At 49.5% G+C, this 26,788-nt stretch overlaps 1 protein-coding gene across 1 annotated transcript in view; it reads right to left on the bottom strand.

Annotated features, from left to right (window-relative positions):
- Positions 1–998: 998 nt before the first annotated feature.
- NLRC5 (NLR family CARD domain containing 5) overlaps positions 999–26,788 on the bottom strand; it is a 60,574-nt gene continuing 34,784 nt past the window's right edge. Inside the window, exons 24-47 of the mRNA XM_063113289.1 lie at positions 25,303–25,392; positions 25,059–25,121; positions 22,826–22,909; positions 19,918–20,001; positions 19,020–19,109; positions 18,577–18,642; positions 16,990–17,073; positions 16,818–16,901; positions 13,973–14,059; positions 12,843–12,923; positions 11,992–12,075; positions 11,638–11,730; positions 10,045–10,128; positions 9,667–9,750; positions 7,143–7,226; positions 5,829–5,912; positions 5,447–5,530; positions 5,228–5,305; positions 4,410–4,493; positions 4,251–4,322; positions 3,897–3,980; positions 2,512–2,595; positions 2,073–2,156; positions 999–1,249 (exon numbers count right to left, since the gene is read on the bottom strand). Of these exons, the coding sequence (XP_062969359.1) occupies positions 1,138–1,249; positions 2,073–2,156; positions 2,512–2,595; positions 3,897–3,980; positions 4,251–4,322; positions 4,410–4,493; positions 5,228–5,305; positions 5,447–5,530; positions 5,829–5,912; positions 7,143–7,226; positions 9,667–9,750; positions 10,045–10,128; positions 11,638–11,730; positions 11,992–12,075; positions 12,843–12,923; positions 13,973–14,059; positions 16,818–16,901; positions 16,990–17,073; positions 18,577–18,642; positions 19,020–19,109; positions 19,918–20,001; positions 22,826–22,909; positions 25,059–25,121; positions 25,303–25,392 (2,008 nt within the window). The 3' untranslated portion in view covers positions 999–1,137. The remainder of the gene's footprint in view (positions 1,250–2,072; positions 2,157–2,511; positions 2,596–3,896; positions 3,981–4,250; positions 4,323–4,409; positions 4,494–5,227; positions 5,306–5,446; positions 5,531–5,828; positions 5,913–7,142; positions 7,227–9,666; positions 9,751–10,044; positions 10,129–11,637; positions 11,731–11,991; positions 12,076–12,842; positions 12,924–13,972; positions 14,060–16,817; positions 16,902–16,989; positions 17,074–18,576; positions 18,643–19,019; positions 19,110–19,917; positions 20,002–22,825; positions 22,910–25,058; positions 25,122–25,302; positions 25,393–26,788) is intronic.

Raw genomic sequence — 26,788 nt, forward strand, 5'->3', positions numbered from 1 at the left:
GTCATGTGACACCCAGGTCACCACGGGACCCTGTAGAAAGTTCCCGCCCAGAAGAAGGCCCTCACCAGATGTATTCCTTGGACTTTGGACTTCCTGGCTTCTGAACTGTAAGAAATAAATTTCATTCCTTTATAAATTACTCAGTTTCAGATATTCTGTTATAAGCAACAGAAATGGACTAACACAGCGGGGCAGGGGGTCAACCACTTCCAACCTCAGCCTGGACCTGGACCCCAAATCCTTGGAAGCCAGGGTTTAAAGGGGTGAGAGAATGTCATCCAGTTTACAGATGGAAAAAAATGAGGCTTGAGGCAGGAGGGGACTTCACAGCTGAGTCCCCAGCTTGGCCTGGAGTGGTGGCCTTTGAGTCACTGGGCTCATCAATGCTTGGCACCATCTCTCTCCCAGCTTGGAGTGGAAGACTTTCCTTGGCTTAGCTTCTCTGGAAATGCAATCTATAAATACATATTTGATTTTAAAAAGTAATAAATTAGATCTTGGGCCAGTCTGAGGTTGTCTGGCCAGCCACATGTCATGTGACATGGACATTTGTTATGCATCATATACATACCACCAATCATATGTCCTGCTACTTGCTGCGCTAGGATCCATGCCATTGACCACATGTGTCACACTACAGGTTTCACGTAATGCCATGTCAAGAGGTCACACTGCCACCACATACGACCTTCCACATCATGCGTTACATCATGACACCCTCATTGTGCCACATGTCACACGTCACATGTGATGCAGGATATTCCTTTGGTCATACGAGGCTCCTGGTCCCCAAGGAAGTCCTCCCTGAGGACTGTAGCAGGACAAACATATCCTTTCCTCCTGGACCAGGGTGCAAGGCACCCAGCTGAAGCTCTTTTTCTTTTTTTCTTTTTTTTTTAAAAAGATGACCAGTAAGGGGATCTTAACCCTTGACTTGGTGTTGTCAGCACCACGCTCACCCAGTGAGCAAACCGGCCATCCCTATATGGGATCCGAACCCGCGGCCTCGGCGCTCCCAGCACCACACTCTCCCGAGTGAGCCACGGGCTCAGCCCTGAAGCTCTTTTTCTGAGCCTTCTGTCCTGGTGGGTGAAGTTGGCGTCGCTTGGCTGGATCCCAAGGATCCTGAGGGAGCTGTCAAGAACCCCGAGGGGCCTGGGGCTGGTTGTCGAAGAAGGCAAAGTCCAGCCTGGGCTCCTGGCACTGCAGACGCTTGACCACATCGGGGGGAATGGGGTTATTCCAGAGGCTGCAGGGCACAGAGACCAGTATCAGCATGAGGAGCTGCTCACTCATCCTCCTGTCTCTGCCCCTGTCCTATCTACAGATTGGGAGACCAAGGCCCAAATTGGGAAGAGCTGCGCCCAGAGTTAGCTGGCAGACGCAGGTACTAGAACAGTATGGCTGCCCTAGGGAGACGGTGTCCCCCATACCCAGTTCCTGAGTTCTCCCACTCAGTCTTCTTCCCTAGGAGCTAGTGATCCCAGCCAGGGCTATGCTCATATTTGTGCAAATAAGGAAAAGGCTCCTCTTCTTCAAGACACTTTACTTCCATCCATCTGAAATTGTCATAATATATTGATTTTCATAGAACAAGACACTTCACTACCATCTGCTAGAAAACTAACGTGTCTCTGATGTGAATGGTATCCCAAGACGCAATGCCTTTGTGCAGTGCACAACTTATACAACTGTTTGTGGTGGTGGCCCTGATTATAGCTACCATTTTAAGTGTTTACTCTGTGCCAGGCATTGAGCTCAGTGCTTTATGTGCTCATTTAGTTCTCACAACTCTCTGAGGCAGAGACTATCATTATTTCTATTTTACATTTGAGGAAATTGAGGTTCAGAGAGGTTGAGTTACTGATACAAAGTTACACAACTGGCAAGTGGCAGAGCTGGGATTTGATACAGATCTGCTTGCTGCCAAATTCTTGGTGGAATGGTCTAAGTCTCCTTTGATAATCAATCCTCAATCTAGGCCCTGCCTCTTCCTATAGTGAGTCCTCTTAGATTGTGGGGGTTGGTGTGGAGTCCCACCCACCATCCGTGCCCCTACAAGCCTCTGTTACCGGATGACTTGGATGCCAGACCCCAGGGCCAGCCCTTCAGCCAGGAACCAGGCTCCACAAGCTGTGATCTGATTCTTCTCCAGGCTTCTCAGTGGACAGTAGAAGAAGGGGAAAGAGAGAGACGGGCTTGAGACTAGGTGAGAGGGCTTCCCTATGTCCTTCCCCAGGCCAAGATGGGGAACATGGTCTCTCCACACTACCTTCTCAGAGAGCCCAAAAGACAACAGTGGATTTGTAGCAGGTACAAAAGGAATGCTGAAGCTAGAACCCAAGAGAACTAAGCTTGGCAGGGGCTTGGAGCAGACCAGAGTGTCCAGCTCAAGGAGGGCTTTCCAGGGGGCAGAGGACTAACTCAGTGGCTTCCTTGCTTGCCTCAGGAACCAGGTCCCCCTTCAGCCCTCCCCACCGCCTCTGGCTTCCCAGGCTGTGTCCCTCATACTCTACTCTCTTCAATCGGGCCATCCGTGGCAGAACCTGGGCCAGCTCAGCAGCCGCCTCATCCCCGAGGAGATTCCAGGACAACCTGCAGAATAGGGGTCCCAAGGTCAGTGGCAGGAGAGCAGTGAAGTTGAGGGGTGGAGACAAGACAGCAGGGGGTGGGTACTGGGGCCAGTGATGGGAGGTTGCCAGGGAGGCCACCTGATGGGGGGCTTGTGTGCCCTCCCCTGAAGACTTTTCAGGGCATAGGTGGTTCCTTCCTTCCCACTCCTCATCCCCTCCCCCATTCCTGAGCTGGTCATCTCTCAAGAACCCAGACAGCTTAGGAGTTGACTGTCCCAAGAGTTTCAGGCTTGGCCTGGAGTTCAGAACACATGGTCCACAGAAATGTCATGACTCTAACTTCTACTATGCACCTGCCCCTATCACGATTTTTGTCACATCCTAGCACCTCCTATACTATAATGTGTGTCATATTTTTCTTTAAATTGACCCTGTCCCCTTTTTTTACTTAAACCATTAATCTTAAAAGAAAACATTTTTCATTACTATTCATAGAAAACCTGTGTCAAAAGTCCTAAAGAGAAGATAGTTACAAGGATAAATACAGTGTGAGCAATGACATTAACTTGTAGCTCGAACCCATTCCTAAGATGCTGAGTCTGGCCTGCTCCTATTGGTTAGAGAGAATCACCAGTGTTAGGTGTTAAAGATGATTTAGCACTGATCTGATTCTTTCTCTTTGGTGTGATGAAAAGGTTTAAGATCTTTAGGAAGCAAACCTAAAATCTTCTTGTAACCACTTGTGTCCTGTACTTTTAGGAAATAGTCTTTTCTTCCATACTGTGGTGAGGGTCCCAGGCTAATCCTGATGGTCTAGCTTACCCACGAGGCAGTGCCGCAAGGCCCTGAGGCCTAAGCAATTCTGATTGTCAAGAGGGAGCCGGGCACAGCCAGCAGCAGGACGTGGGCAGGCAGAGTGGTGCCTGCTGGCTTCGCCACTCTTCACTACCAACAGTGGTTCATAAGTGGAGTCTCCATAAACCAGGCAAGGTGGTCTATCCCGCTGCCTCCCACATGGAAGGTCGAGGCAAAGAACCTTTAGAGGCCACCTCACTCCTCTCCTCCACTCCCACCACTCCACAGATGGGGAAATAGTCAGGAGAGGCTGAATGGCGTTGTGCAAGGTCACCCTTAGCTCAAGTGCTAAAACTTATTCGAGAGAAGGTTTGAGCAAGAATAATCTTCCTCATATACAGATGGGAGGACCAGCCAGAGAGGAAGGGACCAGCTCCAGGCCATGCAGAGGGCCAGCACCAACCCCCTGCCTGACCCCCCCCCCCCCCCACCTGCTTTTCCCAGCTCAGGGCTCTTGCAGGCACTCACAAGATTTCTTCCAGGGCTGGGCAGAGCATGAAGCTGGCAATGAGGAGCTTGGCAGTCTTGTTGTCAATCTCACAGGAAACCAGTCTGGGGAGGGAGAAGGGGACGGGGTAGAGGGTGCATGAATTGGAGGCACCTCTAAGCACATCCCTTTCTCCCACAATGAGAGCAGGAGGGAGCAGAGCAGCAGGGCCTGGGGCAGGGTGGGAGTCTTAGGAAAGTGCCCCTTCCTTGCTCCAGCTTCCCTGCCCCCCTTCACGCCTGAGTCTTGTCACTTCAAAGGCCTTCCTTGCCTCAGCCAGAGGACTGGTCCATACCCCACCATAGGTCACCAGGCAATCAGGGAAGGCTACTTACTCAATCTGTCTGAGCAGTGGGAACCCTTTTGAAAAATGTGGGACTCCTCCGGCCAGGATGTTCTCTGCCAAGCTGCAGTGTAGGGGAGACACCTGTAAGGGGAACCCCTAGGTCCTCCCTGGTCTGTCCCCCTGTCCAGGATGTGTGGCCCCTACTCACCTGATCTCCTCCACATGTGAGCATCCATCTAAGGCCTGGCCCAGGCTCAGTGCCCCCTCTGGGCCCAGACGGCTGGATGGCAGGCTAGGAAAAGAGGAGGGATAAGAGGAACCCCAGGGGTACACCTGTGTGTATTAGGGGCCTTTCCAGAGCCCCTCACTCTCAGCTGTGTCTCAGGCTACAGCACCAGACTTTTGACGGTCTCTGGGTACCTATCATCCCAGGACCTGGGTAGGCATCAAGGGCCCTGGCTTTGGGATCTGAGATTCCAAGTTCAAGGCTTGGCTTCTCATGAATTAGTAAGGTAAACTCTCCACACCTCTCCTGGCCTTAGTTCCCTTGCCTGGAAAATGGAGCACACAAAAATCCTGGCCCTACAGGGCTGCCATAAAGCTCAAATGAGGCCATGGACTTAAACTGTTAAGTACTGAGGCCACCTGGTGCTTTTCTCCCACACGGCTCTTTGCTGACATTTCCACATCTACCCTCAGAGCCTGGCTCACAGGGCAGGCTGAGCTGGGGTCGTTGTGCTTCATTTGCAGGTGAGGAAACTGAGGCTCAGAAGAGGTAGGGACTTGGCCATGGACACACGGGGGTCCATGGCAGAGCCAGGACTAGGCTGTGTCTCCCGATTTCCCTGCTCCTAACATCAGTGGTGGGGGAGGAACAGACAAGAGAGAGAGCAGTCAGCTCCAGGACATGCCATAGTTTGACCTCAGGCAGGGCAGCTCAACCAGTAGGGGCCTTGACCCCCACTGCTCCCAGGGTACCCCCTCACCGTCAGCCCTGAATGCACCGTGGGCAGGGGGGACACTCACTGCAAGACCCTCAGGTGTTGGGGCAGCTTCTGAGCCAATCTCAGGGCTGTGGGATCCCCCAGGGCATTGCAGCCAAGGCTGAAAGAGGAGAGGGAAGAGCATTGAGCACCATACTGGCTGCTCAGGACCCCTGCCCCTACCCTGTACCCACCGGAGGAGAGGAGGGCTGGGTGGGCCTGAGGGGATACAGGCCAGAGGCCCACCTAGCTAGACACTCACATCAGCTCCTCCAGGCACCTGCAAAGAGAGAGCGACTCCACCAACTGTACTCCCCCAGCCGGTCCGATGCCATTTGCTGAGAGGCTGTGGGAGGGGGGCAGCCATCAGATCCTTTGACTCTCCCCACCCCCACCCCACCACATTTGCTGGGGGCGGGGGCATCACACACTTTCCCAGCTGGATGGGGCAGAAAGGCCCAGAGCAGGGGCTGGGATGGGTTAGGGTCCTATAGTCAGAGCCATGAGGTCACCCAGCCCTAATGCCCAGACACTGAGGTTGGGGGAGGGGAGATTTTCCAATGCTGCCCTGAGCCAGGGGCCAGTGTCTCCCAGGACCATGGTGTGGCCACTGTGGGCCCCTCTCAGTAGGGCTGGCCACTTACTCTATCTTCCTGAGCTCAGGCAGCCCTGGTAGGATGGCGGCTAATTGCTGGGCACCGGCGTCTCCAATCTGGTTGTGGCTCAAGCTTGGGGAGAGGAATGGTGTCATCATCTTGCCACCCACCTCATGTTGTCCACAACCCCCTCCCAGAACAGAAGAGGAAGCTGAAGTTGGGAAAAGGGCCTCAGCTCACACTGAGAGAGCCACATCACTCCATGATAGATGTGGACTCCCAACTCTTGGCTCTGTTTAGGATGTCCTCCCTGTTGTCTGACCTAAATCCCTCTTGCTGCAACTGACACTCTTACCTCCTGTCTTTGGGTCTCCCAAGGTTCTAGGCTGGAGTTGGTTATACAGTATGGAAGTGGGTGAAGAGGGTGAGACTAAGAAGCAAAGAGTATGCTCAAGTGACCCCTTGCTTGTGTTCTCCTTCCTTGCCAATGATGTCTTGAGTCTGGGAGAAAAACAGGCAACTCACTCTAGCTCTTCCAAGCTGGTAGCAGCTCTGAGAGCCTCAGAAAGGTGGCAGCAACCAATATCACCAATGCTGTTCCCACTCAGTCTGGAAAATTAGGAAACAGACCTTAGGAGCTTAAAGGCCTTTGCAGGTGCTGTGCTAAGAACTCTACAGTTTGCAAAGCCTTTATATGAGGGTAGTTGTTTTTGTTTCCATTCGTTTCACAAATTAAATTTTAGGGAACTGTCTTTCAGTAAATTAATTTTGAGTGAAATGGCCTGGTCCTATAAAATATACCCTCCCAAACTCTCTAACTTCATTTCCTCCCCAGTCTACTCTGCCAGGGGTGGAGTGGAGGCTTGGATAAAAACAAAGCAATGCTTGTGTTATGGCTTGGATTTGTTTTTAGTCACAATACTTTATATTTTGAAAATCACATTAAAAGAGAGTGTGATATTTGTTTATCAAAGTGGATAGGGAGTGAAAATCATAAGAGGAGAATATCAAGGTCACCAGATCTGAGTTTAGACTCTCACTACCCGAAATAGTCTGTGGCCCCCACAACTGGTGTCACCTGGGAGCTTGTTAGACATGCAGAATCCAGGCAATCCAGACACATGGAATCAGAATTAGCATTTTAACAAGAACCCAAGATGAATTGTGTGCATATGAAGGGTTGTTCTAGGACTTGGGCCTAACTCCTGCAGGCCACTTGTAACCAAGAGGAAGCTGATGGCATTAGAAGGCAAGAGCAGTGGGCCACAAGAAGGTGCCTCCAGTGCTTCCCGAGTAGGTGCTCCCAACAGAGCTGGGGAGTGTGTCCTCCCACTCATTTCCATGGGTCACTCAGTCACTCACCGGAGGCTCTGCAGGAGGGTCATGCAGCTTAGTTCTTGAGTGAGTGTGGCCAGGGTAGAGCCGCCCAGTGGAAGGTGACTGAGGCTGGAGGAGAGGAGGCCAGATGAACTTGGTGTCTCTGGGGTGGGGTCCCAGATACAGACTGAGGCCCTGTCCACCCTAGGGGTTTGAGGCCTCTATGCTTAGCATGCCCAGGACCTCCAAGACAGCCATTTACATCCACACAGTGTAAAAACTGTACAAAACAAATTGCACTGGGAGATCCAAATGCTGTTTCTCTGCATGAATTGTTGAGGTCATGCCGGCAGCAGTTCTATGCTCTGAATCATGCTGAACCCAGACTAACAATCAGTGATAACAGCAATTACACATCCAGCATATAATATGGGCCCAACACTGGGCTCAGGAGCATCTTGAAAGGTAGGTCTATTATCATCCCATTTACAGATGAGGAACACTGAGGCTCAGAGAATTAGAGAACTTGCTCAAGGTCACACACAGAAAGCGGTGGCATCAGGAACAGAACCCAAAGACTCCCATTCCTGGGCCCCAACCACATGTCACCCATGGGATCATGCTCCTTAAGTCCCTGCCTGGGCAGGGGAGGGGAGCGATAACAATAGCCAATACTTGTGGGATATGAACTCTGTGCCAGGCTCTGCTCTGAGCATTTAACTCTTATTACTCCTTTAACTCCTATAACTCCTATTAAACCTAGGAGGTGGGGACTGCTCTTATCCCCAAAGTTAAGATGAGGAGACTGAGGCACAGAGCAGTTAAGGGAGCTGAACAAGCTCATGCACTAAGAGGTGGAACCAAGAAGGGATCAACTGTCCTGGTTTGTCTATAACTGAAGGACAGGGGACTTTCGGGGCTAAGACTGGGACAGGCCCAGGCAAACTGGAATAGTTGATTAACTTACCAAGAGTTGACCCCAGACAGTGAGGCTCCTAACCAGGGTCCATGCCCCTAACCACTTCATCACAGGTAGATGGCTGGAAGAAGCCAGCTGGATTTATGGGGAGCTGCCCATGGGAAGGGACCCTTGGAAATGACAGATCTGAAACTGGAAGAGGCCTCTGAGCACTTCCCTTCCTTCAGATAGGGAAGATATCATTATGCCCATTTGATAGATAGGATAACTGAGGCAGCAAGAGTTAAGCAGCAGCACTAGGTGCTTGGGAAATCAGAAGGGCCCCAGGCCGAGTGCGGTGGAGCATAGATACTTCAGTACTGCCAGTTCCTGCCCTGGCCCAGGTGCCCAGGCCAATATATCTTTGTCAAATGCTTGAATAAGCCAATGAATGACCTCCTTGGGCCTCCAAACTCCCCCCTCCCCCCAAGCAAAAGCTTCCAGAAGGCCAAGGAGAGGTGCAGGCACAGGGGAGAAGCCAAAGAAACAGCTTGGTGGGAAGACAGGAGGGGTCTGTGGTCAAAGGTCTCCCTAAACCATCCTTGCCCCTCACCTGACTCTCTCCCCAGGACAAGAAAAGCCAGGCAAAGGGGGAGAATTTCATGGTTAAGGGATAAAAGGACAAAAGGCTACTTTTAAACTGCACTCAAAACATATGCAGAAAAAAAATCTAGAGGAACATTCACAAACTGTTTGTTCACAGAAGTTTTCTCAGGGGATGTCATCTCCAGGGGATTTCATGTTCTTTGTTATATATTTCTGTAATGATGGAACTTTTATAACCAGTGTGTAATTTTAGTCATCAGAAGAACTTGGAGATTAAAAGCAGAAGATGCACTGTTCAATTTTCTGTTTAGATACAGTTTAAACAGGAATCTGTGCATGATGGGGACTTTTTAGATTGAAGCTGTTTCTGGCATTTCTAGGAATCAGTGACTCCAAATTATGGGGGAGAGTAAAAGTTCCAGTTACTGAGGAAACAACTGTGGACAAATGAAAGTGGACATCTGTGGGTTTTTTCTGCCCAGAGTTTGTTTCTCCTTCTTCTGTTAATAGCACCCTGAAATACCACCCCTTTATCTAATACCAGATACTAGGGCAGCCATGTGACCCAGATCTGGCCAATAAGACTATTTCATGCTCAGATGCACAGTGATTGGTTATAGGGATGGGCAGGTGACCCAAGCTAGTCCAGTGAGACTCAATCTAGGCCCTTTGGTGTAACCACAGGGAGAACAGTGCCCCCTTTCCACTGAGCTTGTAGAAAGTAAGCCTGCAGCTGCAGGGACAGCCTGCCCAAGAGAGCAAGGGCAAGAGAGAAATAGAGAGAAACTCGATAAATATAGAGCCCCTGGATCCAATCATGCCTGAAGTCAGTTGCCTTGTAATTTTCCATGACATAAGCCAATAAATCTCTGTCTTGTGTTGGTTTGAGTTGTATGTTCTGTTTTCTATATGGCTCTCAGAACCAGGCAAGGAAGTAAAAGCTCTTGGGAGGGCATTCAGCTCACCTGGGTCCATCCAGAGACTTGAGAGTTTGTGTTCACAAGAGATGCAAAGTTTCCTTGGCATGCTCCTCCCACTTCCCCATTACCCACCACCACCACTTACTTGAGCCTCTTCAGCCTGCACTTCCCCTCAAGGGCCCCCATCAGAACCTCAGTGGCCTCCTCAAAGAACTGGTTGTTCGATAAGCTGGAGAATACCAACACAAGGTGAGAAGTAGACAAGCCTGGCCAGCCCCTGGAACTGAGCCACCTTGTCAGCTCCCCTCATTCCCTTGGTCCCCCAGGAGGTCGACTCTGGGTCTGCAGATCCTAGACCATCGTTGCTGTCCAGGCTCCACACCCAGAACTGCCTGACTGCGTCAGGGAGGAAAGGAACGGGTTGAAGTCCCACTGTCTGCCTTACCAAAGTCCCAACTGTCCTCTCCACCCCGAGCCCTCCACTGGGCCATCCCTTCCCAGTTCCCTCCTCCCTGTGACTCACTCCAGCTCCTCCAGGTGGTGGCAGTGGCCCAGACCAGATGCCAGGTGGGCAAGGCCCTCAGCGCTCACACAGCTGGAGGTCAGCCTGATGGGGGGTCAAAGGGAAGGCAGCGGGTCGGGCAGGAGCCCTGAATGCTGCTGGCAAAGGGCAAGGACGTGGTGTAGGGATGTGGTTCCTGGGGACAGTGGAAAGGAGCCTCCTTCCCTTCATAAATCTCTTCCCTGTGGACTCATTTAGCCAAGATATAGCTTGGAGGCAGGAGCATGAACTAGTTGAGTATCTCCTAAACCACAATCATTCAGGTAGCAATTTCACAACTTATAACATAGTTGGGTATCACTGTAAAGTCTAGCTAGCTACTGCTGTTTATCACAGCTCTGTATCTTCAAAGCAAGTATTGAAGAGGTGTCAAAGATCTACTGGCCCCAGAGAGCTTCTTCTTGATGAAATTAGTTGAATTAAAAGAAAATTGAAACTTAGAAAAGCTTCATTTTGCAACCATCACACTGATAACTGATTTAGGTGAGAATTATCAATGGATGCTAAAATTCGTGGGTGAAAGTTTGAGGAAGAACAGGATATTCACATAGACTCAAAGTATCTCTCCACAAGATACATATAATTACAAAAGGAAAAAACAGTAACTTTGCAAGTGTAGAAACCTGGCAGAGACCACCTTCACCAGGCAATCAGAGTTAACATCACCAGCAGGGGGACACATAGACCCACGTGCCCCTGAGGTGAGGCACTGAACACAGCATCACTTGTGTGATATTCCTGCCCAAAATGCAGACTCTAAATCTAAGCTTGAGGAAACGTCAGCCAAACCCGAGTTGAAGGACATTCTACAAAATAACTGGCCTGTAAATGTCAGAGACAATGCCGTGAGAGACAAAGATGGGCCGAGGAACTGTTACAAACTGAAGGAGACTAAAGAGAAATGACACTAGATGCAGCATGTGATCCTGGATTGGATCCAGGACTGGGAAAAAGAAAGTAAAAAACCACATTATTGGGACAATTGGTAAAACTGGAGTATAAACAGTAGTTGAGAAAATAGTAGCGCATCATTGTTAAAATTTCTGAATTTTATAATTTTACTGGAATATGGAAGAGAATGTCCTTGTTCTTAGGAAATTCACTGACATATAAAGGGGTCAAGTGGTATGCCTTTCCAATGATTCAGAAAAAGAAAGAGGGAGAGAGGAAGTGGGGGAGGAAGGAGGGAGAGGAAAAAATGAGCAAATGTGAAAATATGTTGACAAGGGGTGAATTTGGGTAACTGGTATGTAGAAGTTCTTCTCAGTCTTCTTGCAACTCTTTCTCAGTTTGTAATGATTTCAAAAGAAAAGCAAAAAAAAAAAAAAAAGAAAGAAAGAGCATTGAAAAGGGCATGACTTTCTCATCATGTGGCTCAATATTACTAAGGTAATGTCTATGACCGTGAACCCCTAACCTCATTTCCAGCACCTCCTGTGGTATCTACCCACAGGATGGGACACAGAGTCCTCTGAGCCCAGGGCTGTGGGATAACAGAGGTGGGGTGCAGGGCAGAGCTGCAAGGGGGCCTGAATGGACCTATGGTCTGCATACCGGAATTTCTTCAGCTCAGAGAGGGACAGCAGGAGGTCTTGTAGCAGCAGAGAGCTGGCATCATCGTCATCACAGAGGTTAACCTGGGAAAAGCTGAAAAGGCCCAGGTACATTCCAGTGGATTTTAGACTGGGTGTACCTCAGGGGTCATCACACACAGATGGGGAGGCCACGAGAGGGGAAAGGACCACGCAAGAGCTCCCCTATGCCACTCTGGATTCTCCCCCCCTCAACAGGCCAAGTGAGATCCTTTCCGACACAGGCACGTGAAAATGCCAGGGCACATGTGGCTGGAGTAGGCACTGGGGTCAACCAGACAACCCAGGACCCCAGACAGTGTTTCTGGGTACTGACCTGAGCTGCTGCAGCCTGGCACATGTCCCCATCAGCTGCCTGACCAGAAGGCTGTGGTGGGTCCCAAGGTCACAGTGAGCCAACCTAGAGGCAGACAGGGAGGTGGCAGTTTCTGAACACCTGGTCCAGTGTGGGGGATTCAATTCTTGCCTGTAAGGAGCTTATGATGCAGGGGTAAATAAATGCTGATCAAACTAAGTCCCACAATTTGCTACTCAGTCATGAGAAGTGCTATGAAGGAGGGGACCAGACAGAGCAGCTGGTATACCTGTGCAGGTTGTCCACTGTACAAGGCCATTTAATCAAAAAAGTGAGTTGGGACTGAGATCCAGCTATGTTCTATTATCCAGAATGTATACATGCAGGGCTGCATCTATTCAGAAAGAGTGACACCTTCCCAAAAATGTGCTGTATGGATTAGAGGTGCTGTGAATCTAGGTATCTTTAAGAATGGATAGTGGGAGTACATGACTAAGACTTGGGGATCAGGGGACCTCCCTGAAGTGGTGGCATCTAAGCTGAGACATAATGAATGAGGAGGAATAGCCAGATGAAGAAGGAGGAAGAGGTAGATGAGAAGAGAACATTCTGGACAGAGGGAGCAGCATGTGCAAAGGTCCTGAGGTCAAAGAGAACAAACTGGTGTTCAAGGAACTGAGGGCTGTCTGTTGGGGATGACGAGCTGACACTGGGATTTGGGGTTGGGCCAGACCACAAAGACCATGTAAAGACTTTGGGCATCAAAGGACTCTGAGCAGGGGCAAGAGAAATATTGGTCAGAAAGAGTCGTGCCCCCCCTTCCTACCCACAACACCAGCCACTCCCTTGGGACCCCAGGTGCTGGTTCCCACCTGAGGGCCACAGCCTCTGGATTCTCTTCCTGACGAGGAAATTCTAGCTGGACACAGAGCTGCTGCTGGGTCTCGGAGATGCTGAGGAGGGGAGGGGTAGGCAGCTTGAGGCCCGTGTTGGCTTTGCTGGGCAGGCTGAGCTGGCACTGGGGCTGCCCGGCCTCCAACTCTGAGCTCCCAGACCCTTCGCCTGGGTCCCCTCCTTCCCCACCAGGGCCCAGCTTAGGATAGAAAAGCAGTTGCTTCCCCGAGTCCTAAACACCCAAAGTAGTGCCTTTTCAGCAATTTTAAGTTAATAAGTTGATGAAGCTTTTCAGACCATGATAGAAAGCCATTAGAGGGATCTAAGGGCATTTCAGAATTTTCTGGGGGGCTCAAGGGCTACACTGTGATGGAAGGGTGGGGTGGGGGCTTGTCTGCAGGCTGCATTTGTGCTTTGAGCTCCCAACCTTTACTTGAGTGTTATGTTTGTGGGGATGGCTGTGGGGAGAGGGCTGAGGGAGATGTTCAAGTGCCCCAGCATCTCCTTGATGACTCCTAGAGGCAGGAGGGTGGGAACAAGGGGCAGGCTATGCAGCTGGTGACAGCACATCAGACATCTTACATGCTCCAGCTCTTCTAATCCTTCAGCCCTGCAAGTGGGTATAATTATACGCCCTTTTTAAAGTAGGAGGTTGAGTCCAGAGAGGCCCACTAATGGACTCAGACCAGTATGTGGCTGAGTTGGGATCTGAATATACATCAGAGGGATGCCAAAGCCTTTGCTCTTAGTGACTCCATGTCATCCTGTCATCTCTGGTCACAGAGCCATGAGGTGTATTGCTGTATCCAGAGGTCAATTCCAGGCAACCAGTGTGGACTCCCAGCCGTGTCTGCCTGGGATCCCTTTGTCTTGAATCTAGGACTGCCTCCTCTGTCTGGCACTGCAGCTTAACTACCTCACAAATCCCAACAAACATGCTAGCCCCCCGTGATGACCCAGGAGCTCCTGCTATCTTGGGGACACAGAGAACTCACCAATGACACAGCTATTACCCCACAGGACAAGGGACATGAAAGAAGATCAAGAGAAGGTCCCAATGGTCATGAGAAGATTACAAATTCCCAGGGGGTCTCCTCTCTGGACTCACCTTATTTCTGTGACATTGCCTGAGGCCTGGGTGCAGACTTCTAGCAGGGAGAGCACCCCAACTCTGCCCACCCACGGCTCCTCCACCCTGTCACAGAATGAGACATAGTTAAGGTCCCTTAGGGTAAGCAGCAACTGGTCATCATGTTTGGGGGTGGGGGTGGGGAGAGGAGTGTCAAGGGAGGCCTAAAGGGTTTTTGCTTTTTGCTTATTTTAAGACTGTGAAATATACAACTAGGCATAAGCATAAAGAAGGAAATTAGCATCCCCCTTATTCCAATAATTATTATCATAACAATCCAAACAGAAACTGTTATTTATTTATTTTTTGTGTGTGACCAGTAAGGGGATCGTAACCCTTGGCTTGGTGTCGCTCGCACCGCGCTCAGCCAGTGAACGCACAGGCCATCCCTATATAGGATCCGAACCCGCAGCCTCGGCGCTCCCAGCACGGCACTCTCCTGAGTGAGCCACGGCGTCGGCCCAGAAACTGTTGTTTTTTTTAAATGATATTTTTAGATTTAAGAAAAGATCACATAATGTCACATTGCAAAGGTAAGGAAACAAAGATGTATATAAAATGCGACCCCAATTTTGTATTTTCAAAAAAAGGGAAAAAAAATATGAAGTGAAAAAAAAACACAGAGAAAAAGAGAGCGATATGACCAAAATATACTAAATGTTTATGGTGGTTGTTTAGATGGTAGAATTCTCACGAGTGGTTTTTATTTTATTTCTTCTTTAGTATTCTATGTTGTCTAAATTTTCTACAGTGCATGCATTAATTTAGAAGTGAGAAAAATATATGTAAAATATTCTCACTTTAAAGTTGCATTATTTTTTTAAAGCATTATTTTCTTCATGTTCTGGATTTTCCACAAATTTCTACAATGAGTACATATTATTTTTAGACTAAAAAAAAGTTTTATTTTAAAATGTTTTGGGTGATCCAGCAATTCTGGATATATACCCAAAAGAATTGAAAGCAGGGGCTTGGAGAGATATTTATGCCCCCATGTTCATAGCAGCATTATTCACAATAGCTAAAATGTGGAAGCAACACAAGTGTCCATCGATGGATGAGCAGATAAGCAAAATGTGGTGAAATATTTTTCAGCCTTAAAAAGGAAGGAATTTCTGACACATGCTACATTATGGATGAACCTTGAGGACATTATGCTAAGTGAAATAAGCCAGTCACAAAAGACAAATGTGGTATGATCCCGCTTCAATGAGGTACCTAGAAGAGTCAAATTCACAGAAACAGAAAGTAGAACGGTGGTTGCCAGGGCTGGGGCAAGTGGGGGAAGAGTTGTTTAATGGGTAGTTTCATCTTTACAAGATGACAACAGTTCTGGAGGTTGGTTGCACAACCACGTGAATGTGCTTAACACTACTGAACTGTGCACTAAAAATGGTTAAGATGGTAAATTTTATGTTATGTGTATTTTACCACAATTTTAAACAAGTAATTTTGGGGAACAACCAGACCTCATCTGCCTCATCACAGGCTGCGATGAGAAGCACACAGCACTGCCGTGAAGTCAGTTTTGGGGTATGAATATGTAACTGAATCCCGTCAAGCCTTCTGACCTAACTTCCAGTGGGCAGGAAAGTCAGGGGTTAGAGGAATGATCTCTGTGAGATCACAGGGAAGCAGCCAGACAGAGCCAGAGGGTGGACAGTCTACAGCACAGTGGCTGGTTTTGTCAATAGTCGTCGACATGAAAGAGGCGAGTGGGGGTTGCCACGGACTAAAAGAGTCACAAGAGCCATCGTGACTCTTGGACCTTGCCTGCATCCTGGATCTGACACACCAGCCGTCCCATTTGTGGGACATTGGGGAAATTTTAGACTAGACTAGGTAACCTATGACACTAAGGAATTGCTACTGTGTGATTATGTAGAGAATGTCGTTATTTTTTAGAGCTTTATGATGAAATTTTTAAAAATTTTTTAAATTACTTATTCAATTAATTAATTAATTAAAAAAAGATGACCGGTAAGGGGATCTTAACCCTTGACTTGGTGTTGTCAGCACCACGCTCTCCCAAGTGAGCTAACCAGCCATCCCTATACAGGGATCCGAACCCGTGGCCTTGGTTTTATCAACACCACACTCTCCCGAGTGAGCCACGGGCCGGCCCATGATCAAATATTTAGAAGTGATATTTTATGAAGTCTATAACTTACTTACAACACATCAGGCAAAGAAATAAAAATATGAAGCAAATATGGAAAAATATGAACAATTGTCAAACCTAAGTAATGGGAATATAAATTTTTAAAAATTATTCTCTCTACTTTTTGGTATCTTCTTTTTCTGAATGTTTTAAAATTATCGTGGTGGTAGGACCAGCCTGTGGCTCACTCGGGAGAGTATGGTGCTGATATCACCAAGGCCACGGGTTCGGATCCTATATAGGGATGGCCGGTTCGCTCACTGGCTGAGTGTGGTGCTGACAACACCAAGACAAGGGTTAAGATCCCCTTACCGGTCATCTTTTAAAAAAAAAATAATAATAATAAATAAAATAAAATAAAATTATCGTGGTGAATGTACAAACATGATATTTGTTTTACATTACTTATATCCTCCACTGGGTATCCTTTGGAGCTGTCTTTTTGTTCCTTAAATCCCAAAGCCCAGGCCAGGCCCCACCCTGGGAAGAGACAGCTTCTCTGTGCCTTGGGTTGTGGGAGGTATCTCTGGGATAGATGGGCAGGGTTCTGGGTGAAGGAAATGGCCAAGGCCATGATCCTGAAAGGTTCTGTACCCCAGTGCCTGCCCCTGCCCCCCCGTCATGCCACAGTCCCCTCCCAGGGGCAAGGGAGGAAGAAGATACCTGAATCTGAGCAGCCCCACTGGCCGCCTCACCAGACTCAGGAGGATCGTCAGCTCTTTCAAGCCCAGGCAGCACCGCGTCAGCCTGGGAACAGAGGACGGTTGCTGGGGTGGCTCTGGGAGGGTTCCCCCTCCCCCCCAGCTGTCTCCATGGGCTGGGCCTGGTCACTCACGTGAGCTCTGTCAGCTGGAGGGCCTGGCTCAGGCTGCTGGCCAGGCCAGGCGTGTGCTCTGGCCCAAAGCCGCACTCGCTCAGCCTGAGGGCAGAAGGCAAAGGCAGGGGCTGGGTGGGGCCTGTGGGGGCTGCTGTCCTCCTTCCTCCCAGTCTCCCCGAGGGCCTATTGGGGGAGCTCCCCACTGAGGGCAAAGGCCTGGACCAGGGCCTGAGAAAGGCCAAAGATGCAGCTTCTGCCCTGGGAGCTTCCTGTCCATTTGTGGAGAATCTCCCCCTACCCCCAGGAAAGCACTAGGAGCAAGTGACTATGGAGCCTCGACTCGGTACCTGCCTTGCACTATCTCATTTAACTCTCCTGGCATCATTTATAGGTGGGGAAACGGACTAACCCAGGGATACACAGCTGGAGAGAATAAGGGCAAACCCCAAGCCCTTGACCGCTCCCCTACTCTCCATGCTGCTGAGGCTCCCTTGAGGGGAGGGTGTGCCCTGCCCTCCAGGCACTCATCCCTGGGTGGCCAGCAGATGGGCACAGACCACCGTCTCACAGACGGCTGGCCAAAAAGAACCACAGGGATGGTTCACAGATGTGACAGGGCCACTCCGAGGCTCCAGGAGGGGCTGACCCTTGAGCTGGGTCTTAAAGAATTGAGAGAATTTTTTCTCAGAAAAGCAGGGAAGAGAATGTCAGGCTGAGAGTCCGGTGTGAGCAGAGGCAGGGAAGCCTCATCAGGCAGGGCGTGTTCCGTGAACAAATAGCAAAGGTCCCTTGTGGCTTACGTGTGTGCGCTTATGTGTGGTGTACGTGTGGTGTGTGCGTGGTGTGTATATGGTGTATGTGTGCTTTGTGTGCTTTCTGTGTGTTTGGTGTGGTGGTGGGTGAGAAGAACATGGTCAGAGGGGACAGCTGGATCAGACTGTGAAGGAGAAGACCAGGCTAAGGAATTTTAACTCCGTCCTAGGGGCAATGGGGAGCCGCTGAAGGGCTTAGAGCAATAAAGTGGCATAGACGGGTGTGTGTGTTGTAAAGATTTTTCTGGGTCCTGTGGGGTGAATGGATTGGAGGAGGCCAGACCAGAGGCAGGGATCCAGTTCAGAAGCCATGTTCATAGCTGCAGTATAGCAGTCCAATGAGCTAGGCCCTTTCCAAGCACTTTACACATATTAACTCATTTAATCCTCACAATAACGCTAAGGGGTGGGTTTACAATTATCTCTATTTTACAGATGAGGAATTGAAACAAAGAGGGTAAGTAACTTGTCCAGGGTCACACAGCTGATAAGTGGCAGAGCTGGGATTTATGCTCAGGTGGCTCAAGAATTTTAACCACAACACTCAGAAGCCTCAGGACTTATAGTTAGGACGTGGCTAAGAGGCACACGCACAATGTGAAGGCCCTAACTGAGACCGGAGGTATGAGGGCAATGGGGGCAGATCTGGGGACCTAACCAGGCAGTGAGCTGGAAGCAGAATGTCTGACGGAGGAGAGGGCCCTGTGAAGGAGGCGGCACGGAGGCCTCCAGGGACAGCCTCCTCTCCCCCTTACTCTCCCCTGTCCCCATCCACCCCTATCCCCAGGATTACCTTAGCATCTTCCCAGCCTCCTCCTGTTTGGAGAAGTGAATCTGGAAGCTCTGCTTAGAGCCCAGGCTGCAGAGAGAGGAGGGTGGGGAAGCATGATGCCCAGACAGACCAGCATCCTAGGGACTCAGAGCTCCCAGGGGCATGGAGAGGGAAGGGGGGCTGCACCCACAGGGACCAGAGAGGGCAGAAGCCACAGAAAGAAAGGCCCCTGCAGCCAGAGGAGACCCCTACACTCATTCTGTGAGCATGGCCTTCCCCACCCCCATGACGTCTCTGGTCCCCATGGCACCTGGGCATCAGGGGATGGGAATTATGATCCCATGTTCAGGGAACCCCGAGACTCAGAGAGAAGCAGAGGTTGCTCAAATCACACATTTGCAGGGCTGCGAGGTGTGGGAGTCTTGCTTCCCCACCATTGGCCAGTGGCACCAACATCTCCTTACTTCACTGAGGCCTCCTGGACACGTGGGAAAGAGGGCAGAGTCTCCACCAGGTACAGAACACCTTCCTGAGAGATGCTGTTGTGACTCAGACTAGAAGAGAAATGGGGCTCAGGAGAGAGGTGGGGGGAAGGACCCCATGGAGCCCTGCCCAGCCCACCTGTCTCCTCCCATCCAGCTGTCATTTCTGGGAAGAGAGGTCACAACGACCAAGCTTCCATCCTCCAGATGGAGACACTGAGGCTCAGAGAGAGGCCCAGAAGGGACACTATCCCTGCAGAGGCAGAACTGGCTCCAGACCCTGAGCCCCCAAGAGCTGCACTCCTGGTGCCTGCTGTCCTGTGGTTTGGGGCTGGGCATCGATGGGTCTGGGCCAGCAGCTCCAGCCCCATGTGGGTCAGTGACTCCCAGAGCACAAAGCGCAGTTGCTTAGCAACAGGTTGTATCCTGGCTCTGTCTGTCAGTCTCCCAGATCATTGGGGAGATGGGACGAGAATGCAGATGACTTCCTAGGGGCCCTCCCCCTGCTAAGGGACATCTTCAAATTCATGTACCATAGATTGGGTCAGAGGAGCTTCAGGGAGGGCATTGACCAGGAGCCAAGGCAGTTGCAATCCCACATCAGAGAACCGTCACTTCCCTACCTTGAGGTCAGTTTGGCAAAGGGGTATCTGGAGTGGCAGGCCCTCCCTGCCATGAGTCACAGCCTCTCTTGGGCGTCTGGTGGGGGCTCTGCCCATGGTTGGCATTAGGGAACAAGGAAAGGACCCAAGGAAAGGGAGGTCGAAGTAAGAATGGCCCCTTTCCCCTCCCCAGTTCTTGACCTCCAGAGGGATGCCCTCAAAAGGAGTCCATTCATGCTCTTGACCCAGGGGAGATTTCCTCCCCACCTCCCACTTACTCAAGTGAGCCAGAGATGGGCACCTGTGGCAGACATTTCAGGAGGCATCGGAGCCCGTCATCACCCAGCAGGTTTGCTGAGAGGCTGTGAAAGGTAAGATGTAGTGGTTGGTGGTCAGATGTGCCTCCTCAACCTGTGCCTCTCCTCACAGTTACTGTGAGTCTACCGTCACTGCTACTCGACATCGCCATGCCATTACCAGCACCAGCTCCACCACCACCACCAACACTGAATGTATTTACCTGTGAGAAGAACATGAAGTTTGGGGGCTAATGGTGCAATGCTGTGGATTGATTGAATTGTGTCCCCCAAAGTCTATATTTTAGAAGCTTAATTCCCACTGTAAGTGCTGAGGGTGGGAAATCCTATTAAGGTAATTGAAAGGTGGGGCCTTGAAGAGGTGATTAGATTGTAGGACCATGCTGTAGAGAATGGATTAATAATGATGGTCAGAGGCATGGTTCTGAGGGCTTTAAAAGGAGAGCCCATGAGAGTCTCTCTCTCCTCTGCCATTTCTGCCATGTGAGATACCCATGTTGTTGTAAAGCCACCACTAAAGAAGACCCTCACCAGATGTGTTCCCTGGACTTTGGACTTCCCAGCCTCCAAAACTGTAAGCAATAAATTTCATTTTCTTATAAATTACCCAGTTCCAGGTATTTTGTTATAAGCAACAGAAACAGACTAATGCAACCACCAGCACCAGCACCAGCACTAGACAAGCACCACTACCACCACCATGATCACACCAGCACCAGCATCAACACCAGCATCGCTACCACCATTATCACCAGCACCAGCATCAACACCACCAGCACCAGCACCAGCATCACAATCACCAGCACTACCACCAGTACCACTATCACCATCCCCAGCACCAGCACTAGCACCAACACCACCAGCAGCAGCACCATCATCCCCAGCACCAGCAGCAGCAGCACCACCACCACCAGCAGCAGCACGATCTTGACCACCACCAGCATCACCATCATTTCCATCACCATTATAATTATCACTGATTCCTGTATTCCTTGCTACCATCCCCCTAACCAGCACCACAGTAACCAGTCCTCATCTTCCCCTTTGATATCTGGCAACTACTCCCACGGCTCACGTGCTTCCATCAGGCTTTCAGGAGTTAGAGAAAAACCGATTAGCTTTTACCATGCCCTCGATCTGCATTCATTGGGAGCCACAATTTTTGAACAAGAGTAAATTCAGGAAGAAAAGAAAAATGTTGGGAGCATGCATTTACCCAGAAGATTTCTTCTTTTGATTTGGAATGTGATATTAGAAACTGTGCCCGCATACTTTCTAATTCCCCTTCATTATAGCAATCTGGGGTTTTAGCTACAGTTTCAGAAACAACAGAACCAATGTGCCCTGGAGTATCTGATTTCCCTCTGACATCTTTGAACTCAATTTGTCCCTGATTATGACAATTTGATGCTTGTTTATTTTGCCTTTTCCTGAGAAATTTCATTTAAAAATTGTTTTGTTTCATGAAGCCACTTAATAAAATAACCGTTAAAATAAGAAAAATTTTCCTCTACAATGAAAAACAGAGAAATTCGAAGATGTATTGCTCAATCATCCTTCTTTAAAATACATGCATTTCATCAGCCACATTTCTCTTCTTGGCCACATCACAATGGAAATTTAAATTGTGTGAGGTGTTTTTGTTTGTTTGTTTGTTTTTTAGACAGTTCTCTCTATATCCCACCAGTCCTAAGCTGGACTAACAATTGTGAGCAAAGATTCTGCATTGTACTAGCTGTGAGACCTTGGGCAAGTTCTTAAACTCTCTGGGCCTCAGTTCCTTCATCTGTAAAATACAGACAAAATACTCCCTAGAGTTGTTGGAAGAATAAAAAGAACATGTAGGGCTGGCTGGTTAGCTAAGTCGGTCAGAACATGGTGCTAACACCAAGATCCAGGGTTCAGTCCCTGTACTGGCCAGCCACCAAAAACAGACATGTAAAGCACTTAGAATAGTGGAGAAAGTTCTCACTAGATGTTAGTTAGTATTGTTAGACAGAACTATTTGGGCTCCCAAGACAGGGTACCACAAGGGTACCACTTCTCAATACTACAAGAGCCTGAAAGCCCCCACCCTGGCTGGCTCTGGGTCCCATCTCAGATGCAGTTATTTGATACTTTTAACCGCATGCCAGGCAAACCAATGGATCCCTCTGCCAGCAGAGCTTGGATGCACTTGATCCACGTGAGGCCAAGGGCCTCCTGCAGCCTTTCTGAAGGGCTGCCCAAGTTAGCGGGGCACACCATGAAACTAACTCCACCGCAGCAGGGGTTGGGGTGTGGGAGAGAGAAAATGGGTACAGGGAAGCTGATGGAGTTCAGATATTTTATCCTCCCAGAACTCATGTGGAAATTTGATCCCCAATGTGGCAGTGTTGGAAACTGATTGAGTCGTGGGGGTGGATCCTTCATGAATGGATTAATGCTCTCCCTGGGGGAGGGGGGATTAGAGTTCTCGCTCTATTAGTTCTCACGAGAGCTGGTTGTTTAAAAGACCCTGGCACCTTCTCTCTCTCTCTTGCTTCCTCTTGCCATGTGATCTGCTTGTACCCTCCAGCTGCCTGCCGCTTTCCTCCATGAGTAGAAGCAGCCTGAGGCCTGTGCCAAATGCAGCTGTCCCAGAATTGTAAGCCAAATAAACCTCTCTTCTTTGTAAATTACCCAGTGTTAGGTATTTCTGTTATAGCAACACAAATGGACTAATACAGAAGCCTTATGGATGTGACCCAGAATCCCAGGTGTCCTCTGACAGCTGGTCCTGAGAGGTGTAGGCAGGCACACTTGAGTGCATATGTACACAGAGACACTCACACCCCTCCAGTGCCACTCAGGTGCCGCTCCTCTCCCTCCTGTTCCTCCCCCAACTTACTCAAGCTGGTTGAGGTCTTCACACTTTCTCAGCAACCAGCACAGTGACTCCACATGCTCCTGGGTGAGGTTGCAGCCCGTGAACCTGCAGGGCAGAGGTGGGGTGGTGGGACAATCGGAACGGAGTATTCGGCCATTCATACCACCTCTACCCTGGCAAGTCCTAAGTGCAGCCTCTGAGCTCTCCACCCAAGCTTAGACCCTCTGGAATTATCTAGCATCCACTGCTCCCCCCCCCCCCCCCAGCAGATCCCACCTGGCACCTACATCCTCCCTCTGGGAGGTGCTTCTCAAATTATGGTCCCTGATCAACTGCATCAGCATCACTCGGGAACTTGAGATGCAAATTCTGGGACCCTAGTCAAAACCCACTGAATCAGAAACTCTGGGGACACGACCCTCCAGGTAATTCTGATTCAAGCTCAAGTTGAAGCACATTTTAATGACTGGGCCCCACCCCCAAAGAATAGACATGGTGGTGGTGGAGAATAAGGAGGATGTCTTCTCCTGCTAGGGGCTATTGATGCTGACATTTAAAGTAACAATAAGTCTGCTGGTGAGAGGCCCCAAATGGGACCACATGGTAAGATAAATGAAGGGGCTATGACCAGCCAGCAATTTTTAAAAGAATCTTAAAATTAGTTAAGTCCCTGAGATCAATGTCTCAAATTTTTATCACTGTCAATCTCCTTCATGATTTTTTCCATATCCCTAAATTCCCTATTATACTCTTATTTACTTCATATTTCTTTAGGCCAGCTTATCCTTTTTATTTAACACATCTATTGTAAAAATAAACCTTGTATCATATCACTAACTTAAATGGAAAACTGGAATTGCATGTTATAGATCATAAGCTTAAGAGCACATGAAATGAAAGCAAAATATCATCATTGAATTTGAGCCAGATATTGACATCTGCTGAGGACTCTCCCTTTATTAAAAAGGGAGCTTAGTAAGTGCAAGAGAGGCATTAAAGATGCATTAACACCCGACTAAGACTTCCTCTTGGCCTTACTCAGGAAGAAAAATGGAAAGGAATAATGATCTCACTAAGGGATTCAGTGATGCTGAACTACCCTACTATCAGCCCAACCTCCTAAAAATTATCTCATCCATGTCTATGTCGTATATTTTGGAAAATAACAACTTAGAAACTATCAAGTCAGAATAGTGTTGGGCTAGGTCAGGGGTCAGTAAAATACAGCTCCCAGCCTCCTGTTTTTGTAGGGCCTGTGAGCTAAGAATGGTTTTTACATTTTCATACAGTTGAGAAAAAAATAAGAAAGAGGAGGAATATTTCATGACACATGAGCATTAAGTACAATTCAAATAAATACTGTGTTGCTGGCCCACAGCTATGCTCGTTTGTTTAAATATTGTCTGTGCTGCTTTCAAGCTAAGAGGGTAGAGTTGAGTAGCTGTGACAAAACCCCTACGGCCTGCACAATCCCAAATTTTTACTATCTAACCCTTTACAGAAAAAGTTTGCTCACCCCTGGGCCAGGAGCCCAGCCAGGTTCAAGTCCCAGCTCCGTGAGGCTTATAGAGGTCATATACATAAAGCTCTTAGAGTGGTGCCTTGCAGATAGTGCTCAGCAAATGTCAGCTATTCTGTCTTTTGTTATTTCCAGAGAGGAGAAGGGACTGGTCCAAGGTCTCCTGGAGAGCTGGTGGCACCAAATTGTTACCAGAAACATCATCTTGCATTCAAGGTCGCCTTCTTGCCCCCTTATCCTGCCTCCAGTGCAATCCCTTTCTCCTTCCCATCCCGAGGCACCCACAGAGCACAGGTCCAGATGTCAGCAGAGGAAAATCATCCACATCTGAGTACCTGATGCTTTACATGTTACTTTGTTTAATCCTGCAAATGCCCTGCAATGGTGTGGCTCCCTTCTATAGGAAGCTGAGGATCAGAGAGGTTAAGCAGCTTACCCAAAGTCCTGGGCCCCTCTGAAGATGGGGTTTAAAACCTGGTAGGCAGGCTGTGAAGCCCTTTTCGCAGGACCCTGAGATCTCATCCAGTCTGAAGTGGACTCTGTTTTCCCTTGGATGAAGCCTGGCCCTCTCTGGACCTCTGCTTCTTCATATTGGGCTAAACAAGTCCCCTCACAGGGTTCTTCCAGGGGAATGTTCTGCAGCAGGTAGCCTGTACTTTGCTCTGGCCACCCAGCAGGCAGGTCTCCTGGTCCCCAACACCACTGGCTGCCAGGGCATGGTTCAGGGAGACTTACCCACAGCACACGCCTTCCTGCTCTTCACTAGACCTGAAGTGCAGGGTCACATGATGCAGGGACCTGGAACAGGCAGCACATGGATCAGCCATCCTTGGCCACAGCCTCAGCATGCTCCCAGGGCACAGGCACCCCTCCTCGCCTCTGATTTGGGTCCTACTGCCTCCTCCTACCCCCTCACACCCACCAGACTCCAGGCACAACCCACCAGGACTAGTCCCAGTTGTCCCAGGGCAATGCCCACCTGAGATACACCTTCTGAACTCGTGGGCACATGCTAAAGATGTTGGCCAGCAGGAAGGGGCTTCCTGGGGACAGTACTGTTTGGCTCAGCCTGAGAAAGAAAGGGGAAAAACCAAGCAAGATCAGTGGACAGGCAACCTGGATAGGCTGGAGGGGAAGGAAAAGGAGGATGGGAGTGTTGGCAGCTCAGCAGGGCAATAAGGAGGAAGGCAGTGACTCAAGAGAGATAAATAGGGGATTGCAGTCAAGCGGACTTGGGTTTGAGTCCCAGTTCTGCTTACTAACTATGTGACCTCGAACCTCTCTGAGCCTCAGTTTCCTTATCTGGAAAACAGGACTAATCATGGCATACCTTCCTCTGTGTGTGTGTGAGGATTTAATCAGATCAAACTGGTGCACCACTTGGCATGGTACCCATGCTCGTTGTTATTACTACTGTTGATTTCACCTGCAAGCAGAGATTTCACAGGCAAGTCCTTGCTGACAGAGAGTGGGAAGCTTCAGGCCCTTTGAGCAGCGTTTCTTATCCTCTGCACTATTGAGATTTGGGGCCCAATAATTGTTGTGGGGTGTCCTATGTCCTACAGGATGTTTAGCAGCATCCCAGATCTCTACTCATTAGACGCTAGTAGTAGCATCCACTGCCCCCAGTGGCAACAACCAAAATTATCTCCAGACATTGACAAGTGTCCCCTGAGGGGCAAAATCACCCCCAGTTGTGAACCACCACCTTAGGGAAAGGGAGATGGTGGATTGGTCCGTTAGCTCATTTGGTTAGAACATGGTGCTAGTAACACCAAGGTCAAGAGTTTGGATCCCTGTACCAGCTGGATGCCAAAAAAAAATGAGAGAGAGAGAAAGTGAGAAGGGAGATGGGTCCATCTTGCCCTCAGAGGCACCCTCAGCACCTCCATCTCCCTTGCCCCATAAACGCTTCATCAGCTTGCCTGGTGTCTGGTCAGTTCCACCCCCAAGATCCACCCTGAATCCACCTATCCCTCCCCCACCACTATCAGCCCTCATCATCCCTCAACCCGGCTGTACGCAGCTTTCTGCTGTCATCTCTACTCTTGCCCCTCAATCCCTTCTCTACCCAGCAGGCAGACTGAGCTTTTGATAACCCACATCATTCCTCTGCCTTTAAGTTCCCTTGGATGAAAATCCAAACTCCTCCCCATGACGACCAAGTCCTGCGTAACTCAGCCCTGGTCCATCTCTCCACCTCCTCTCCTAGGACTCTCCCTGCCAACCACTGTGCTATGGCTACATTGGCCTCCAGGCTGTTCCTGGAGCCCACCAAGCTCAATCACACCTCAGAGTCTCACACATGCTGTTCCTGCTGCCTGGAATGCAGCTCCCTGCTCTTCACGAGGCTGGCTCCCTCTCCTCCTTCAGATCACAGCTTAGCGTTCGTCCTCAGAGTCGTTCCCAGGCCACTTCTGCCACCATCTAAATCACCTCTCCTGCCACTCTTTACTATATCACGT

Source organism: Cynocephalus volans, chromosome 10 (assembly GCF_027409185.1).
Source record: "Cynocephalus volans isolate mCynVol1 chromosome 10, mCynVol1.pri, whole genome shotgun sequence".
Classification (NCBI taxonomy): domain Eukaryota; kingdom Metazoa; phylum Chordata; class Mammalia; order Dermoptera; family Cynocephalidae; genus Cynocephalus; species Cynocephalus volans.